The 20,645-nt window shown below is 33.6% G+C and overlaps 1 protein-coding gene across 7 annotated transcripts in view; it reads right to left on the bottom strand.

Moving 5' to 3' along the window:
- Positions 1-20,645, bottom strand: part of BLTP1 (bridge-like lipid transfer protein family member 1) — a 208,044-nt gene that overhangs the window by 111,715 nt on the left and 75,684 nt on the right. For 6 of the 7 annotated variants that reach the window (XM_078069196.1, XM_036069404.2, XM_078069201.1 and 3 more), the window contains 8 exons: positions 19,315-19,494; positions 17,232-17,360; positions 14,232-14,351; positions 13,043-13,323; positions 8,053-8,303; positions 5,146-5,404; positions 3,275-4,112; positions 589-659 (listed from right to left, as the gene is read on the bottom strand). In XM_078069196.1, coding sequence (XP_077925322.1) covers positions 589-659; positions 3,275-4,112; positions 5,146-5,404; positions 8,053-8,303; positions 13,043-13,323; positions 14,232-14,351; positions 17,232-17,360; positions 19,315-19,494 — 2,129 coding nt within the window. The remainder of the gene's footprint in view (positions 1-588; positions 660-3,274; positions 4,113-5,145; positions 5,405-8,052; positions 8,304-13,042; positions 13,324-14,231; positions 14,352-17,231; positions 17,361-19,314; positions 19,495-20,645) is intronic. The other variant, XM_078069197.1, reaches the window with a different exon arrangement.

Here is a 20,645-nt window from a genome sequence, read left to right as displayed (position 1 = left end):
ACCCCTCTCCTGCTTGTGTGCTCCCGTACTCTCTCTCTCTGTCAAATAAATAAACAAAATCTAAAAAAAAAAGTTCCAGAACTAATCTTATTTTTCTTTCATTTTCCCAAGGCCCTAGACAATTCCTGCCACATGATGGCCAATGAAATGTTATTTGTAAGAATGAATAAATAAAAATGAGAAGCTGTAAAAAAAAAAAAAAAAAAAAAAAATGAAATAATACTCCATCCAACAACTGCAAAAACACTTTCTTTTCTACTGCTTGTGGAACACTCACCAATACAGACTACAAGCTGGGGTACAAAGCAAGTCTCAACAAATGTAAAGATCAAACTCCTAAAGAACATACTATGTGATTACAAAATGAAATGATATCTTTTAAAATTCTCAAATACATGGAAATTAAGCATTGCATTTCTAAATAAGCCATGGGTCAAAGAATTAAATTAGAAGGGAACATTTTTTAAATAAATAAATAATAAAGTTTATAGTCAAGTAAAGAATGGTTATTTCTCAGGATAAACGCTAAATATCTAATAATCAAGAAAGACTGACTTTGAATTTCAAAAGTATGTAACTTTTACTTACTTCGAAGTTGATCCTGAAAGTTGCATTCCTCTGTCTAGTAAAGAATTAGCTGTGAGCCCCTGTTTGATAACCTAAAATAATATAAAACATTACTCACAGTCTAGAATCTTAATGTTATTTGTTCTCTAATTTTATGCTATCAACTGTTATTTGTGAATATTCAGATTACCTTGTTAATATGACTTTGATATGTACAATAAAAATATTTAACAGACAGAGGTGCCTGGATGGCTCAGTTGGTTGAGTGCCCAACTCTTGGTTTCAGCTCAGGTCATGATCTCAGGATCCTGAGATTGAGCCATGCGTAGGGATTCTCTCTCCCTCTCTCTCTGCCCCTCCACCCGCTCTCTCTCTCTCTAATAAATCTTAACAAAAATACTTAACAGACAAATTGAGAAAAATCAGATAAAATATATAATTGGCAATTTCATTTTCTGATTATTCAGACAAATGACAGGGCAGGGCTATGAGGATTCAACAATGAGGGTAAAAGACTATACAACTAAAGCTTAAAGGTAAGTGCTTCAAATATCTTTCCTCCCAAATTCCTTATCAAACTGAGCTTTTCTTAAACTAATTTTAGAATCTTCTCCTGGCACAATCAACTTTTAAGTGGGGAAGAATCCCAGAGAAACATTAAGTTATAGGAAAAACTAACTTGTATGTCCATAAAAGAAAACAAATAAAATAATGCATTTGATTATTCAAACTAAACTGAACCCTTTTATATGTTAGACAGTTATTCAGATTTAATAGAGAAAAATAACTTTCTTACCACCTATATTCTATTTCGAATTTATCTAAAGATATGAACTCCTTCCTTGACTTATTTAGTTCAGAGATTTGACTGCCTAATCAAAGTAGAAAGATTTATTGAAAATACTAAAATAATTCTAACCTTTTAGGTACAATTCTGTATTGGAAGTACCACTGAGTTTTATACTGGAAAATCCATATACCAACATACTTTCACATGGAATAAAGAGAACATTTTGAAGTCATAACATGGGCAATTTATATTGGGCAAGAAGTGGCACAACCTTAAAGCAAAAACTTTGGGGGTACTGGGTGGCTCAGCTGGTTAAGCGTCTGCCTTTGGCTCAGGTCATGATCTCAGGGTCCTAGGATGGAGCCCTGAGACTGGCTACCTGCTCAGCAGGGAGTCTGCTTGTCCCTCTCTGCCCCTCCCCCTGCTCATGCTCTCTCTGCCTACCTCTCTCTCAAATAAATAAATAAAATCTTAAAACAAAACAAAACAACAAAAAAAAAACTTTGTAACTGTCACTGTTTCTTCTTCCTTCAACACATATTGCTCAAATGCATATACATATATTCCAATTCCATTTATCACATTTCCAGCATTACTTAAGTCCAGTCCTACCATCTCTTGCACAGACTGCTGCCCACAGCTTCCTAAGTCATCACCCCACTTCTTCTGCTTCATGACAGTTCAATTCCACTCAGTAGCCAAAGTACATGAGATCACATTTCCTTAAAGCTCTCATAAGTTTCCTAATGAAATTTCAATGAAATTGTAACTACTGATACCATGGTCTATAAGTCCTTAATGATCTGGTCCTTGTTTATTTAGGTCTCTAGCCTCAAAATGAGCAGTGTCCCTGCTAACTTATCTATGTGCACTGACTTCTTTCCCACTTTAGAATTTTAGCAAGGCTCCTGCCTGTGCCTAGGTATCCCCATCATCAATTCCTTCTCATACTTTAAGTTTCAGTTTAAATATTACCTCCTCAGATAGACCTCTCATGTCAATACAATATAGGTAGCTCCACCCCCCCATTATTCTCTATCCCAGCATCTCTGGATTATCTTCATAAGACTCTTCTCAACTTGTAATCATATACTTATCTGTTTTATCTATTAACTGTCTCCCACACCTAACCTCTAAGTCCTATGTATGTTTTCCTCATCACTGTGTATCAAATGCCTGGCACACAGTAGTATACAATAAATATTTGAATTAAGAATGAATAAATTAACATTTAGACACTTTAAATAAGTGTATATGCTTATGTAAGTATATACCACATAAGATTCCTAAACAGTTATTCAGTTCCTTCCATAAGATTTGACCTGCTTAATTTTGTTTTTTAAAATCATAAAAAATCTCTTATAAATGTACAATTTTATAAAAATAGTTTCGCATTGGTTATTATCACTAAATTTATTTTGATGTATTTTCAGTTTTCCTTTAAAAAGCTATTTACAGAATTCATTACAGAAATGGACAATAACAAATTCCTGCTAAATTATAAGATCTCAAATGTCAAGTGCATGGAATTGGATTTGCATAGCAGCAGTTAAATAAATTAAGTAGAAAGAACACCAGCTATTAAAAATAATTTCAAAATTTTATTTTGAAGACACACAAAAATTTGAATTCATAAACTTGATCCTAATCTTAGAGCATAATGTAGACAGAGACTATATGTTAATTAACTAACATTGTGACAATCAAGTCTGAAACTATTCCTCAATTTGAGATGTTTAAATTTATAATACTCATCAATAACCCTGAGATTTATTGTCACACATGGAAGCCATGACTTCAAAAATTCTTTCTTTTAGAGAGGTAGTTAAAATGACTGAGAGAATAATTTTGGAAACATCTTAAAAATTGATTTATCTAAGTAAACCTAACAGTGGAAACTAATGATTTGGTTTATACCTTAAAAGTTGGAACAGAAAGCTGTTCAAATGACGATGAACTTTCTTCACTGGTTGGAGTATCGAGATCGAGGGGACGATGCAATGAGGACTTAGAGGTTCTTTTGTTAGTAGGATGCTTCACTGACCAATTAATTACCTGGAACTGAGTAAGGTAAGTCTGATAACAATTCATCACAGGTTGTTGAGAAGTAATCTGCTCGCTCTCTACTGTTTTCTCAACTTCTACAACATATGGATGTTCTATAACGTCATCTTCTCCACCTAATGCAGAAACAAATGAAGCCTGGGAAGGATGAGTTTTGAATGGCAGAGTTCGGGGATCCTGAATGTTTTCTCCATGGCCAGTAAGTGGTCCCTCCACACTGTGATATATGGAACCCCTACTGTAGTCAATCTGCTGTGTTTGCTTTTTCTTCTTTTTTCTACCTGGATAAGTTCCAGGGCCTTCATCACTGCTAATGGGCTCAAATTCTTCAGCTGCAGAAAAGTAGGCTTCGCTATCAGCCATTGACATGCTGGAATCCATTGACCGATATTGATGAAATGAATTGGAGTCTGCCGATGGTGTGTATGGAAATGAACCAAAACTTCTTCTCTGCTTTGGTGAGTCTAATACATTCTCATCACTTCGGGAGACATCACTACTAAACTGGACTCCAACTGTAACAGGTTGCTTGTCCCCATAAAAAGCAGCAGTAAGGCTCTTGGTACTCCCAAGTCGAGTGGAACATACAGAGGCTTGTCGTTTCAAGGGAGATCTCAAAGGAGATTGACCTACTGACTTTTCCTGAGTATTAGGAGACACAGGGCTGTTTCCTGAAATTTCTGTAGGAATACTAAAATGGAAAGCAAGGTTATTACCATTACTGTACATTGTATAATTTAAGTATAAATAGAAGTACTTATAAAATCTTTACAGTAATCTTAATCATTTATTTTATAAATAAAGGAAAATCTAAAATTTTACAATGAAATATCTATACAAAGTAACAAAACAGCACAATATGTGTTCGTACCCCATGTAGTTCCAAAAAAAATTAAGGCAGTTTACAACATAATAAAAAACCCAAAGTATAATCTTCCATCCATAATTCCTGGACACTAATGCATTTATAACTTTTTTTTTTTTTACATTCTTTAAAAGTTTGTCCAACAAAATCTACAAGGGCTTTGGTTAAAGGAGATAGCCCCACTATCACCACCTTCAGCAGCTGATGCTAGAGCCATTTACTGAGGCAGAACAAGTTGAGAATGAGAGGCACAAGGTCACTTTTTATGGGCTGAGTTTAAGGTCTCCATGAAACATACAAGTAGAAATATCAAAAAGGTAGCTGGGCCTACAGGGACAAAAGTTTTGGCTAGAGTTTTACATTTAAAAGATGTTGGCTATAGATCATAATTGAAGCCAAACAGTTACTGAGACTGTCTAGGGAAACAGTATAGAGTGAGTGGAGATAAAGGCACAGAACAGAGTCCTGAGTATCCAGAACATCTAACAAATGGCAGGCTGTAAGAGGAAGAAAAAGAAGAAATTGAGGGAAAAAAATGGAGGACATGGAAATAGGGAATAAGAAGGAATAGCCAAGGAGGTTGGAGGAAAATCTAAAATTTTCATATCTGTGGTATGACAAGAAATATTTATTTTCACTACATTTTTCTGTATTTTCCTATTTCTGGAACGAATATATATGTATTAATTTTATAATTAGCAAGACAACAGCAAATGGACATTTAAAAATATGTTCAGGAGGAGAAAAGAATTTTCTATAGTGGGTTAGTTGAGAGGGAAGTTTTCCTTGCCAAAATTTTAAGTAATTATAATCTTATTATAATTTCTAATCTATTTTCTAAATGTAATTGAATACTGACCTTACTTGACCATCATCTCTTTTTGCACTATGCAAGAATTCTTTTTGAACCAAATGGTCATCAGCAACAGAAGAGGGACTTTCCTTTTCTCCGGCCAATAAAGGCTGTGCAGCACTAGAACTACTATTCTCTTCTGAGGAAGAGGATGAGCTATGAGATCGTAATGGTACTTGAAGACTAAGGTGCTGAGTTTTTCTTTCTACTTCTATTCCCACTGATTTGTTTTCCCATTCTTTCCTCTTCATGCCATTCACATTACCTGAATAAACAAACAAAAAGTAGGTTACATGAACATAATTTCAAAAGCAATTTATGAAAAATAAGAGCACTTAATCCAATTCCCTATTTTTATGAATATAATCATTTTTAAAAGCACAAATATCCAATTTCACATAGCAATATGCTAAACACTATAGAAAGATATCTACATTAAGTATGGGTCCAGAGTCCATAGACAGTGAATTTTTTCTTATTTTTTCAAACTTTATTTGAAAATTTTCAAACTTACAGAAAACTTTAAAGAATAATACCAAGCCACCATATTATCTTTTACTTGGAATTACCTATTTTAAACATTTTGCCACATTTGCTCTAATATATATAATATATACATAAGACTTTTTGAATTAAGGGCAATTTGCAGACATAGTGACCTTTTATCCTAGATAGTTAAGTGTTTATTTCTGAAGAATAATATGTAATAACTATATAATTATTAACTTGGTAAATTTAGTATTCATACAATACTGTTATCTAATCTACCATGTGCTTTCCAATTTTCTCAATTGACCCAATAATCTCCTTTAAAGCACCTCTGCCCCTTCCAGTACAAGATTCAATCTAGGATCATATATTATTGCATTCAGTTGTCATGTATTCTTTAATGTGGAACATTTCCTCAGCCTTTTATAAGACATGTTATGTAAATTGGGGGTGGGGGGGATGAAAAGAGAGTTCTAAATTGCTTAGATTAAAAAAACAAAACAAACAAACAAACAAACAAAAACTCCTGCCCAGTTTCTATTCTCCTCCAGCCATTCCTGTGTTACCCAAGAAAGAAGAACCCGTTAGTAGGAGAAAACACCTCTCTGAGCAGAATACAGTTCTAGATGGAATTTAAGGGGTAAGAAGACTGAAGAACTTACAATATAAGTAATATTATTCGTTTCTACTACCACAAATGGAAAAATCAGAATAAATGTCAGAAGAAAAATGGGTTTCATTCACTTCTAAGTGGTAGGAAACTAGTGGTCACTGACCTTCCAAGGAAATCCTGCATTCTACCATGTGCCCTCTAGATTGTATCCTAACACTGCTTATCTATACTTGGCTCCTAGAAACTTCAACAATCAGAAGTCAGATACTTACATAGGGGTTAATTCTATAGTAAAATCACAGTGATTTGGGAATTATAGCTCACTCCTGAAAGAATCAATAGGAGATACAATCTCTATTATACATTATAAGAGTTATAATGAGCTCTGCTTTGTTCAGTTAGAGAATTTGCTCTCTTCCCTCTTTTATACCATGTGTAAATTCCCTGTAGATTTTCTTCCTTCCCTTTGTGATGGTTAAACTTTGATCTGCAGATCAGAAAATCAAGCAGTGTTTATAATTAGTGCCAGCTGTAGTATGGTAGAAAGAACACTGAAGTGGCTTTGATGGCCCTGATTCTAGTTTCTGCTTAGCCATTTGATTTTGTGCAACTCCCTCTCAGTGATGAGCCTCACTTTCTTCACTATAAACAAGGAAAATACAGAACTCACATGGTAGCTTGAAGATTAAATGAGAAAATACCTGTGAAAACCTTTAAAAACAAACATTATTCAAATATAAGAAAGTAATATTGTAAGAAAAATGATAAATTTTATTTAGCATCTTCCCTACCCTTTAAATGTCAAGAACTTTTGATGTTTGCAGAGTTTATAGGATAATCTGCTCTTATTCTAGGCAAAACTGCTGAAGTTAAACAACCTTAAATAAGATGTACATACTTATCTATTAATATTTAGTGAAAAATCATTAAAGCAAGAGCTTGGTATATGTAGTTCGGCTCTTTCTTCTGAGAGCTCCTTATACATGGGAAATCAATGAACTTTTAAAGTCGAAACTTCTTTTCTCCCTTTTTGCCTACTGACAAAAGGCAGTGCTGTTAATGTTTTTGAATAGATCAAGAGAAAAAGGCTAATATAAAATATAAAATACCAAGATTTTTCCACATTTCACTTCTTGACAGCATGACAACTTAAGCAGTAAATACTGCACTTAACTGTAGGAACATACAACTAAAAAACCCAAAGGAACATCCACTTCTGAAGTCTTCAGAGAAAAGATGCTAGATAAATCTAAATCTAATATACTTAAAGCCACCATTTACTGCTCATATGACACACTTGTGTATTTGCAAAGTTATCCTACAGGGTCTAAGGCCACATTTCTCTTCTTGACATGTTCAATTTTAGTGATAAAAAGAATATCTTGCAAAATAGTTGGTAATATGAGGGCCAACAGTATAAATATTACTACTGATAAGCTTTCCTATAAAAGTAAACTCGTAAAACAACTGTTACCTTGAAGCACAGCTATTCTTAAGTAAATCTCTGGAAGCTGAGGTCTAGGAAAATGATACATAAGGAAATACTCAGAATAAGCTTGTCTAGGAAAATCACCAATGTCAACAATTGATCTGAAGGGTAGACCTACTTTTGCCTTGTGTAACTGTAAAAAACTCACTAGTCTTCTCTGGCTTTAGTTAAATCACCTGCAAAACAAAGGAAGATTATACTGAATTCTACCTATAAGACCACTCAAAGAATTGAGTTGAACAAAGTAACACTGAACTTCTCTCAGAATGGCATATGGATAAAGATAAAAAAGATTAGCACAAGTAACAAAATAACACATTACCATCTACAATTTTGGGAATTTCTTTAGTAATAATCCATTCTCCAGGCTGTAGCAGAGACTGTCCATAATACATATCAGACTCTGCACTCGTGCTTGAAAATGCAGAACTACTGGAAGGTGTCAACTCTTCAAGTTTGAAGAAATCTAGGCCAGTTACTGTGCCACCAAAGAATCTGCAGCCACCGAGACAACCACACTTGTTCCTACACCTCTTATTCTTCAGGGTATCATCTGGCCACAAAAACCACAACCTAAACAGAACCCAAGACAAAACAAACAAAAGCAACAACATAACAAAAACTCATTAGGAATAAACTTTTTGGCAGATAATTAAAATTAATTGTTAATATTTTTAAAAGACAAGGTAAACACAAACACAAAAGCTTATTTTACTGTGGAGTGTCTAACCATTTTGTCTTTCTTAAAAAAAATAGTCTCACCATGGTGAGATGAAAATAAGTAGGAACAGAAAGAGAGATATAGCATACCTAAAAAAAAAGAACTAAAAGAAGCAAATATAAAGATCAGACATTTAAGTTCAATTTAAAAACAGTAGTAAATATTCTCAAAAGGACTAAAAATTTTAAACATTAATGTAAAAAATGGACAAAACTATTGGTACAGATTATACCAAATACATAATTTATCACCATTAGCATTTCAGAGCCTATCTCACATGGCAAATACACCAAAATACTCTAAATGTAGGGCAAATAAGAAATCTATTTCTCAATAAAACCAAAATAATGCATTCCTTATTAGAGGAAAAAACTGTAATAATTTTGGAATAAGGACTCTGAACAAACTATTAAGAATTAGGACAATGGGAGAAAATGTGTGTAAAATTTTGTGGGTTCTGTGAATGATCCACACAAAAGCCCGTCAGTGTATTAACTCTCCTACTTTCTTAAAAAAAATATTATATAATACAAATATGGGTGCTATATCTTTATTCCTCTTTTTTAACTTTAAATAATAAAATCACCTCATATTAACAGTCTTTCTAAGTATTTTTACATGCATTATCTCATTGGATCCTCAGGGCCCTCAAGGAAGACAGAATAGGTATTATCATTTTCATTTTACATTCACTCATTTATATTTCTTGAACATATATATATGTGCCTAGTATTGTGCTAGGTGAAACTGACAGACACAGTCTTATCCATATGAAGTTCAGAGTACGGAGGCAAAGGCAAGCCACAAACAAAATATCTAATCATAAATTATACTGAGTGCTATGAGGTAAAAACAAAACAAAAGAAAACCACAAGGTTTTGTGACAAGGAACACAGAAGGAATCTTTCAAAAAGTAATACTTGAGATGTGAAAGATGAGATGAAATATATCAAGATAGAAGTGAAACATCAGTCTAGAGGACAGAAGGAAAAATATGTGAGAAAGCCTTAGGATTAGGGAGAATCTGACATATTACTTTAGTTAAACATTATCAAATTCAAATCACTTCTCTATTTTAAAGCGTTAAGATTCAGTCACTCAGCAAACTATTGTAAGCACTAACAAAATAAAAGACCTTACATATTCCACACACTTTTTTAGCTCATTTGTGTAGCATAAAGCTTAGTAAAATGTATGGGTTTGCATTCATCTAGACATGGGTTCAAATTCCAGCTGTACCACTTAGTAACTCTAGGACCTTGGTCAAATTAGTTAACATTTCTGAGCTTCAGTTTCCTTAACTGTAAAATTGTGGTCTGATATACCTAATAAGACTGTTTTGAAGATTAAATGTAAAGCACCTGATATAAAATCTGGAATACAGAAGTTGCATAACAAATGTAAGCTCCCCTTCCCTACCTTTATTACAATCCAGTGCACTAGTTCTCAAACTTTAGTTTGCATTAGAATCACCTGGAGGGCTTATTATACTATGGAGAGCAGGGCTGCACCCCCAGAGTTTCTGACTGAGGTCTAGTAAGACCTGATTATATAAATTTCTAACAAGTTCCAAGGAGACACTGGTGGTGGTGGTTTGGGAACCATACTTTTCAAAAACACTAAAGAAACTAATGACCTGTGTGTCCAGTAACTTTTCCAGTTACATCAAAAAAGAATACATGTAGGCTCCAAAACTCCTGGGAAACAAATATGCACAAAGGCAGCCAAAGCTGGAGGGCAATGAGTTACATTGGGAGGGCAATTCCCAATTTGCCCTAAACATCCCTACCTGTTCTTGTGGGTATGCCAAGAGTGCAAAGCCCTGACCAGGGCTTGGGATTGTACTGGCAGTAAACAACCTAAAGAGATGAGGTAATATCTCACCCTGGAAAAGAGTAGGTTTGCTTCCACGTATTATAAAAGTGATAGAACCCTTAAGTTCAATATTCCTCTTCTATAATGTATCCCACTGTGTGTAGATATCCATCATGGACTTTTTTGTGTCACCTCCAAAAGATTCATGAATAGGGGTACCAGATATACTAAATAAAAATAAGTTTGTCCTATGCAATATTTGGGACAATATGACACACCTATATTAAAAAGTTATTTGTTGTTTATCTGAAATTCAAATTTAACTAGGCATCCTATATTTTATCTGGCAACCCTACTTGGAGGGCACAGGGAACCCATAAAAACACATATGACTCCGGTTCATGCTTTTGTTGTAATAAAGTCCTTTGTCCCTGACCAGAAGTCTTGTGTCTTCTGGCAGCATCCATGAAACTGTGGCAGGCTAACTTGTTAGCTTGCAAGTAGGATAAAATCCCACTCTTCACAATTTTTAACCAAACAGAGCACTGAAACCAATCTAAATAGTTGGGTTTACTTGAACACCTGGAACTTGAATCACGTGGTGCCATTTCCTTTGCTTCATTAGCACCTTGTTCTACCATCTGACCTAATTAGACCCAGGCACTTTGTTCATAGTAACTGGCTTCCTGAGCAATAATTAACAAAGAAACCAAAGTTTTTTTAAAACATTATTTCCCACACATGAGCTTCCATACTCAGGTTTACAAGATGTCAGGATCTTAAAGTAACTTAAAAGATTAATGTAATGTCAGTAAAAAACTCGGGATTTTTTAAAACAAGAATAACACTTCTTTTAGGAAATTAACAGATGAAAATACCTAAACGTTTGTGATGAAATGGAAAAATAAATGTGTATTAGGTATAAATTTTTACCCCTGTATTTGAATACATATTTGCAAAAAAAAAAAATCTATTTACACCCTTGGCTGGATTTAATACAAACACACCATTCAAAATCCAGATACAGGGGCACCTGGGTGGCTCACTTGGTTAAGCATCCAACTCTTGATTTAAGCTTAGGGTATGAGATCGAGCCCCCCATCAGGCTCTGTGCTGAGCATGGAGCCTGCTTAAGATTCTCTCTCTGCTCCTGCCCTCCCCCCCAACCATGTGCACCCATGTACATGCTCTCTCGTTCTCTATCTCTCTAAAAAAAACCCCAAAACAAAAAAAACAGAGTTTTATATGTTAACAACCAGAAAAAGGAATAGAAAAAAGAAAATACAGGTGCCATGTGATTACTAGCAAAAGAAATATTTTCTCAAATTAGTATGAGAAATTACAAAGGTTACAAACAGACATATTTGAATGCACAAAAATTAAAGTCTGTATATAAGACTAAAAAATTTTAAAAATGAAACAAATTGCAAAATATTAGCAACAGGGACTATTGAAAGGAGATAATCTATAAAGAGCTCTTAAAAATTGGTAAGAAATACACCAATATGCCAATAAATATACATAGAATAGTAATATGCAATTCACAAATAAGGAAATAAAAACCACCAGTAAATACATGAAAAAAGTATTAATCTCAGAAATAAAGAAATGCAAAATAAAACAGAAATATCATCTTTCAGTTATCATAAAACACATAAAGGATAGCAAAGATGCAGTGAGACACAGATTCTCCTAAAAAGCCACTGGGAATATAAAGTGAAATAATCTTTCTGGGAATTTGGGAATGCATATCAAAAGGCCCAGTTTTTAGCACAGTCACACCCCCCTTCTAAGGAAACTATTTAAAGGGAATTTAAAGAACATGTGGGAAAAGATTTTATGTGCAAAAAAATGTTCCTCTTACTATTATTTATAATGAAAAATTCAGAAACACCTATGTATTTAATAAGTAAGGGCAATGGCTAAATAAAGTACAATACATTTTTTTGATGGTGTTCTATCATTTGTTTGAAAGGAAATTTATAAAATTTTCGGTCATATGGGCAGATGCTTAAGATAGAAGTTTAACACAAACATGCAGAATTTATAAATACAGGATGATTTCAAGTATAAGAAAGATACATTAAAAATATGGGGAAGAAATATGACAAATTCAGTGTGGTAAGGTTATGGCAATTACTTTCCTTTATTTCATAATAGTTTTCTCAATTTTTAAAATAAGCTCATTTAACTTTATAATGAGGGAGATGGGGATGGAAAAAAGTTATACATATGGCATTTTAAATGGACATGATTTAGTAAGAGGCTCTGGCTACTTTTTAAATGGCAGATACAATTATTTCTTAATGACTGTTTCTTGAGGATTATATTCCCTTAGTCTCCCTTGCAGTCGTGAGAGCTCACAAAAGGAAGAGTTTTGTAGAGTACAAGGTGATAGCAATGACGTTTTCTAGAAATGATGAAATCAAAGTGGAAGGCTGTGGTGAGAGAGAAAGGGGAGTAGTGCTCTATAAAACGTTATTTGGGAACTAGTAATTTAAACTCATTTCACTGCTAATACACATAGTACGGGCTTGGAAACACGATAAAAAACAGTGTTATTTCCATCAACCATACCATTACCAGAGATGAGATATACAACATATTTACTTAAATATCAGGTTCTTATACCTCCACTGAGGTGTACCCAGCACAATCATATTTAGTCTTTATGTAAAATGTTCCTATTCCATTCCTAACAGTAGAATTTCCTCTATAATTATAAGGTAATTTTCGTCTGAACTTGGGACCATTAACTTCCTTAAATTTCACTTACCTCTTAGTTCTGGCATCATGAGTTTCTAAGAAATGTCTCTGAGCCTCATGTTTAGAATGATGATCAGCAGCTAATGCAATATCAACAGTAATGAGTCCTAAATTGGCTGACCCCGCTTCAAGCCAATAGGCCCTCCGTAGTACTGCAGGCTGAAGTCCAACTCTGGAATTATTTAATTGTTCAATGTACTGTCTCACTTGAAAATCCTGAATTGCAGCACTTATTCCTTCCCCAACCGACTGATTGTGGAGATTACAGTTTGCAACTCGAATTGCACCCATCTAAATTGCATGAAGAAAATGAAATAAAACTGTAGTTTCTGTATTCTTAAGCAACTTAGAATAAACTACAGAATAGTTATTTATTTCCAAATTGCATGAAAGAAGGGAAAAGAGAAAAAAGGGAAATAGAAAAGATAAATGCAACAGATTAAAAGTAGACATTCAGTTAATAAAAAAGAGGATAAAAGGAAAAGAACATAAGTTGAAAGGAAAACAAGAGAAGGAAGAAAGAAATGTTGGTAGTAAGTAATAAAATCACAGACTTTTAACAAGGTTTAATTTTAAGCAGTAACCCACAAAGCAGAGGTGGCAAACAAATGTTTTCAGGAACCAGGCAGGATATAAATGTACAAAACCTAAAGGCATTCAAAATCAAATCTTTTAAAAACACTACCAATTTAATCCCTGCCATAAAAGCAACCTCCAAGTTTATATCCCTGCCCTAAAGCAAAGTTATGATAATTCAGTTAGAGTAAAATAGTAGTGAAGAAACAGACTGGAAGAGAACATGGACGAGCCAAAAACAGAAAGCTATCTCCTGGAATTGTGTAGTGTTTTGTGAGATGGCAAATTATAAATGTGTGTTCTACCTCAAGAAATGGAGGTTTGGGGGCGCCTGGGTGGCTCAGTAAGTTAAGCGACTGACTCTTGATTTCAGCTCAGGTCATATCTCAGGGTTGTGAAATAGAGCCAAATGTCTGGCTCCACGCTCAGTGGGGAGTCTGCTTCTCTCTTGTTCTCCCTCTCTCCTCCCCCCCACCCCCGCTCATGCTCTCTCTCTCTCTCTCTCTCTCTAAAATAAATAAATAAATCTTAAAAAAAAAAAAAGAAAAAGAAAAATAAATGGAAGTTTGGTTTGGTAGAATGGAAAAAGAACTACACTGGCCAAGAAATAGACAAAAGTGTACCTTTAGATTTGTAGCACAGCCATGCTCCACAATATAAATATCTGCTCCATCTACTGCTAAACGAGTCATAGTATATTTCAAATCATCTGAAGTTGGACAAGGCCCAGGAATACAACTCAACTAAAAAGAAAAATAATTGAATATTTAATCCTCAGTATCAATTCACCATTTTGATACTTACATCTGCTTATTTAAATAAAATTTTGGTTACATGTGTATTTTAAAAAATTAGTCAATTAAATCTCATTTTTTATAATGATAAATGAAATTATCAGTAATTAAAGTCTTACTAATTAGAAACTAATCATAAGTATGTACCATTTTCATTCAAAAGGGGAAAAAAGCAAGTCTAAGTTGACAGAATGTATAACTTGTTATTGAAACTCACAAAGAACAAAGTAAAATGATAAGTAAACAGTGTCACAGGATTATAAGAACTATACAGGAGTTTAAAGTTGTAAGATTTTCTTATGAGTACTCTATACTACACAAACACACAACTTGTTTTTACAAATATATCAACTGTAAATTTTATTATGATATCTAAGGACAATTGACACAAATTTAATACTATTTTATTCCTGAAAGAGATTTGGTCATGGTTAGGTTGGAAGAAAACATACACTTCACCTACTCTGATGAACTTCTTGGGGAAATGGCAGCCCTGGAGTAATTATTGACTCAATAGCATGCAAATGTTCATTAGTGGCAGAGCCAGAGTAGAACACAGGTGTCTTGCATTATACTCAGTGTTCTATAATAATAAGGCATACCTTGGAGATATTGCGGGTTCCATTCCAGACCACCGCAATAAAGCAAATATCACAATAAAGCAAGTCAAATGAATTTTTTGTGGCTAAAATCAAAAACACAAGAAATAAGAAGTGTTGGCGAGGATGTGGAAAAAAAGGAACCCTTGTGTACTGTTGATGGGAATGCAAACTGGTGTAGCCACTGCGGAAGACAGTATGGAGATTGCTGAAAAAAATTAAAAATAGAACTACCCTATGATCCAGTGATAGCACTATTGGGTATTTGCCCAAAGAATATGAAAATGCTAATTCAAAAGGATATATGTACCTCTATGTTTACTGCAGCATTATTTACAATAGCCAAATTATGAAAACAGCCCAAGTGTCCATTGATAGATGAATGGATAAAGATGTGGTGTACACACACACACACACACACACACACACACACACACACACAGAGGAATATTACTCAGCCATAAAGAAGAATGAAATCTTGCCATCTGTGACAACATGGATGGGTCTAGAGTATAATGCTAAGCGAAATAAGCCAAAGAAAGACAAATACCATATGATTTCACTCATATGTGGAATTTAAGAAACAAATGGACAAAGGGGAAAAAAGAGAGGGAGACAAATAAAAAAAATAGACCCTTAACAATAGAGAGCAAACAGATGGTTACCAGAGGTAAGTGGGCTGGGGGATGGGTGAAATAGGTGAAAGGGATTAAGAGTACACTTGATAAGCACTAAGTAATATACGGAATTTTTGAATCACTACATTGTATACCTGAAATTAACATAATACTATATGTTAACTATATTGGAATTAAAATAAAAACTAAAAATAAATAAATACTATTAAAGATTAAAAAATGAATTTTTTGGTTTCTCAGTGCATATAAAAGTTATGTTTACACTTTATACTATAGTCTGTGCAACAGCCTATGTCTAGGAAAAATGTACATGCTTTTATTGATAAAAAATGCTAACCATCATCTGAGCTTTCAGCCAGTCATAATCACTATTCATAGATCACTGTAACAAATAATAATAATGACAAAGTTTGAAATATTGCAAGAATTACCAAAATGTGACATAGAGACATAAAGTGGGCAAATGCTGTTGGAAAAATGGTTGATAGATTTGCTTGTGGCACGGTTGCCACAAACCTTCAACTTGTTAAAAAACAAACAAACCAACAAAAACCACAGTATCTGCAAAGCACAATAAAACAAGGTATGTCTGATTTCCCCCACACAAAATAGACCTAAAAAACCCCGATCTAAAATGACAGAGGCACATCAATGGTTGCACAGAATAATGAATGGCTGACTGCAAAGGGACACAAAGTAATTTTCTAAGGTGATAAAAAATGTTCGATTTTTAAAAATTTTAATGCAACATAAAAGCTCTGAATCATTAAAAAAAAAAAAAAGAGGAGACACCTACAAGTATGTGTGATTTATCCATAAGGAATAATTGGTTGACATATAACTAAGGATTCCCTAGATCCTGGCAATGTGTTTATAACAAGAAAAAAATAATTTTATCACTGATTATTGCGGTTTCCTTTATTGTTGGTAAAGAAGCAGAGGTTAGATAGATATTTTGGACATAAAATTAAAAGCAGGATGAATTGTTTTCAATTCACACTAATATAACAGTAAATAAACATAGTATGTATAACAAAAGAACAAAAGGATAAACACATATAGGGAAGAAATCAGAAAGGAAAATGAAACTGTTTACAATGGTTATCTCTATATTATAGAATCGGGATAAAAAAAATTTTTTTTAAACTGCCATGTTTTCTTGGCAAATGCCAACATTACTAACCACATTACAAAAGAAGAGGTATGTTCCAGGGAGGTCTATAAACAATGTCATGTAAGGGATTTAACCTTCCTCTTGCTTCAGTTTCTAAATCTTGTACATAAATACACAGCCATATCCAAAAGAATGTAATAACATAAGAAAACATGAGAGTTAACAATAAAAGTGTAAAAGGTAAGATATAATCTTTATAATATCTGCATTTACCTGTGAATTTATGTTTTAATAATTACCTCATATGTTAGATACTTGCAACTAAATAACAACTGGCTACAAATCTGCAAAATAATTTTATTAATTGAGAAAACTGAACTATAATGGCTGTGTATTTGATTTAAAACTGATATCTCAATCTTTCATTTTAAAAAATCCATAAATGTTTATAATACTGCTAACATCTTTGTTAACATACCTTGGATTCACAGAACCGACGGTCAAATCCATGCTGACATATTATTACTGATTTAGGTCTTTCCAGTTCATACTCCCGACATACCACATGAAAAACAAATGTCTGTCCCCACTCCAAGAGAAAAGCTAGCTACAAATAAGCAGTGACAGGTTGACAACAGTGTTAGCATTCTAAACACGTGTTCAGAGTTCAAAAGCTTATCAAGAATATTAATACAGTTTGAAAGAACACAAATGCTGTTTTATATCTGCTGCTACATAATCCACTTTTTAGCCAGAATCATGATTTTTCTACCTTGACATCATTTATAAGCTTATGTTACTTCTCATTTGTGAATGACAAAAAATGCATGACAACTGAAAAATTCAACTTCAGCAACTTACAGAGTAAGTACTTTCCTTCAAGGTTATATCTTCCTTCTTACATAACTAATCGGAATCCTCTGCACAGAAAAGCACCTAAAATTCTCTACCTAATAATAAACAAAGCTTGGATGTGAAATTATTATCTAATTATCATAGTGAGTTACAATTTTGGAAAATCAGATTTTTGAAGATTATAGCACTTTTGTTTATGTAAATAGAAACTTAAGTATATATCAATTCTTCATCAAATCTTCAGTTTACAAAAAAACCCTTCATTTTATAATTGATTAGAGTTGTTAACAATAAACACACTAAAATATGGGTATACATATTATTCCCTTAAAAAAGTACAAATTTAAACTATCAGAAAACATGAATTTCACTTTTAAAACATATAAAGAATGGAATAAGCATTAAAAGCACCTATGGATTCATGAAACACTAGAAACAGTGATGTCAAGATTCTAGTGAAGAAAGAAATGTTTCATCTTCTAATAACGGCAACTTATAAACATAGATACTAGCAATTGTTAAAGAAATTGTGTCCAGTCTTGCACAATCAGCATGGCTTTATTCTATGTTTGTTAAGGAACAAACTTTTTTATATATATTTCAGTCTTTACTTGTACATTAGAGAAAAGAGATGGTGGATAATAAGGAGAGGATAGTTATCAGGCCAGTGAGCACTGAATAGTTTCTTTCCATTTTTATACATTCTGTTATATATTTTATCTACTTTTAATATAAACTATCCCTTTTCCATTCCATTTTCTTATTTATAGAATCTTAATTTTTGCTGCCTTCTAAAAATTTCTTGTAGATATGCAAGGTATCTAGAGTCTTTATCCACCTTCTTGTTGTATTTCCTACCTATAAATGTTTCATACACATTCTGTAATTTTTATTAAAATTGAGTATGTACATTTCACACATTCAAGACCATATTCCAGTTTTTCTAAATGCCAAGATAAATATGCATATTATCATAAATATCTGGATCAATAGGTGAAATGTTACACTAATATGGCTATTTGGCTAAATTTCAATGGTCCATTTCTAGAACTAAATGATCCTTATGACTTCTGAGTCTTCTAAAGATTAAAGGGGACAAGAGGAGGAGGGGGATTTTATCCAGAAGGATCACAACTAGCACTCTAGACCAGGTTTACTTACCAGCAAATTTCTTTTTATTTTTTTAAATCCACATCATTAACAGCAGATACAAATGATGTTATCTTGCTTTGAGACATGACAAGAACCGAACTACCTAATCCTGAACACCATAAACAATATTTTCAAATCCTACTTAAGAAATATATAAGAAAGCAAAATTCTTTAAAAATTATTCCATATACTGGGAAAAAAAGAATTTTTCAACAGTGGAGAAACAACTAATGTAATTTTAATAATATATAAAATTTCCAGACCAGTTCTCATACTGAGTTTTTCCCAAAGTCTTGGTCTTGAAAGTGTTATGCAGAACTATAAAACATTACACCCTTCAATTTTATGTGGCTCAGAAATGTGAAACTTGTCTCTGATTCATCTATTGCTAAGAAAATTCTGAATGGCAAGAATGACTCTCATCCAAAAAGCAGAGTTGTCTGGCCATCAGAACACCATTAGTGAAAATGCAATGAACATTCAAACAGGCATACAACTTACTCTTGGCAAAGTGGGTAAGCAAAGGAAAAAGAAAATAAGTCAGAGAATCCTACCTGTGGTGCTGTGACCTTAGCTGTAAGACTTCCAGCCTGCACATCAATTAACCATGCATATTCTAAGGAATCGCTTCCCAAAGGAAGACCTTCTGCTGAGAACATAGCATGTGCTCTCAGCTGGAGACCTGACAAATTGATGTGACCCTCCCTGAGCACTTCATCCACAGGAGGTCGCTGCTGAAAACAATAAGAAGACTGTAAGAAGTACAAGAAAATCGGCATTATTATTTCTAGTTGTTTCTTTCTCCAGAGACTAACAGTAAAAACATGCTATCTGGAAAGTAAGACTCAAGGATCCATAAGATCCTAACACAACCTTGTACCGTAGAGTCTCAGTTAAGCTTCTTTAGTGACAATATTCATAAGAGTTCAACTGCAAAGCAAGATAGCAAAGTCCTAGAAAGAATGAGACCTCTCTGATAGAAATGAATGGCTCAATGAATAAAAAGAAATTAGTCCTCTGACTGACAGGGAATGTAAGAGACCAATCTTAGGTGGAAAGACAGGAATAATGAGATTAAATACTAAAAAGAAAAAAAAAAATAACAGGGAGAACAAAGACCATTAAGACCATAAAATGAAGAACGAGGGAAGAAAGCCATCTTTCATATAGGTTTTGAGAACTACATAAATATAAAAAGAATAGACTTATCTTACAGAAATTACATACTTACTACTAAAAAGCAGCAAATATTTCAAAGAGAAAAGTTCTGGACTTACTCACAAAGCTAAAAGATATGTCCTAAAATAGGGTATTCCATGGAGCACTAACTAGTTCCACAGGATATTATTAGTAATACAGAATCAAATAGGTTTGGCAATGCCCTACCCATCAGTCACCAATTTCTGTAGAATCTACCTCCCAATCTCTCAGAAATGCATTGATTTTCTTCTATCTTCACCACTATCATCATGGTCCCAATAATATGACCTCTTGCTAAGATGTTTGCAGAGCCTCCCAGCATTCACTTTTACATCACCCACCTCCATACTCTACAAAACAACCACAGAGATCTAAAAAGGCCAATTTTATCATGTTCTTGTCTCAAGACCATTATTTATTATTTCCTCAATATTTCTCTTCTCCACCAGGTTTATTAGGGTAAAGACTATTTCTGTCTTGTTCACCATTTATCCCACTGCACCTAACAGTGACCACAAAAGGAAGATAATGTTGTGTATTTCTTCACAGCAAGTCTTTTCAGAGAATTCAATATACTAATATACATTGAGACAGTTCACAGGTATTTCCCAAACTAATTTTATTACAGTAGTCTTTTTAGTATGTGTATGCAGGCCATCTGCACAAGGAATAGTGTTAGCATTCT

This window comes from Halichoerus grypus, chromosome 3 (genome assembly GCF_964656455.1).
Source record: "Halichoerus grypus chromosome 3, mHalGry1.hap1.1, whole genome shotgun sequence".
NCBI classification, from domain to species: domain Eukaryota; kingdom Metazoa; phylum Chordata; class Mammalia; order Carnivora; family Phocidae; genus Halichoerus; species Halichoerus grypus.
Note: the sequence above shows the minus strand (reverse complement) of the source record. Positions and strands in the feature narration are given on the sequence as shown.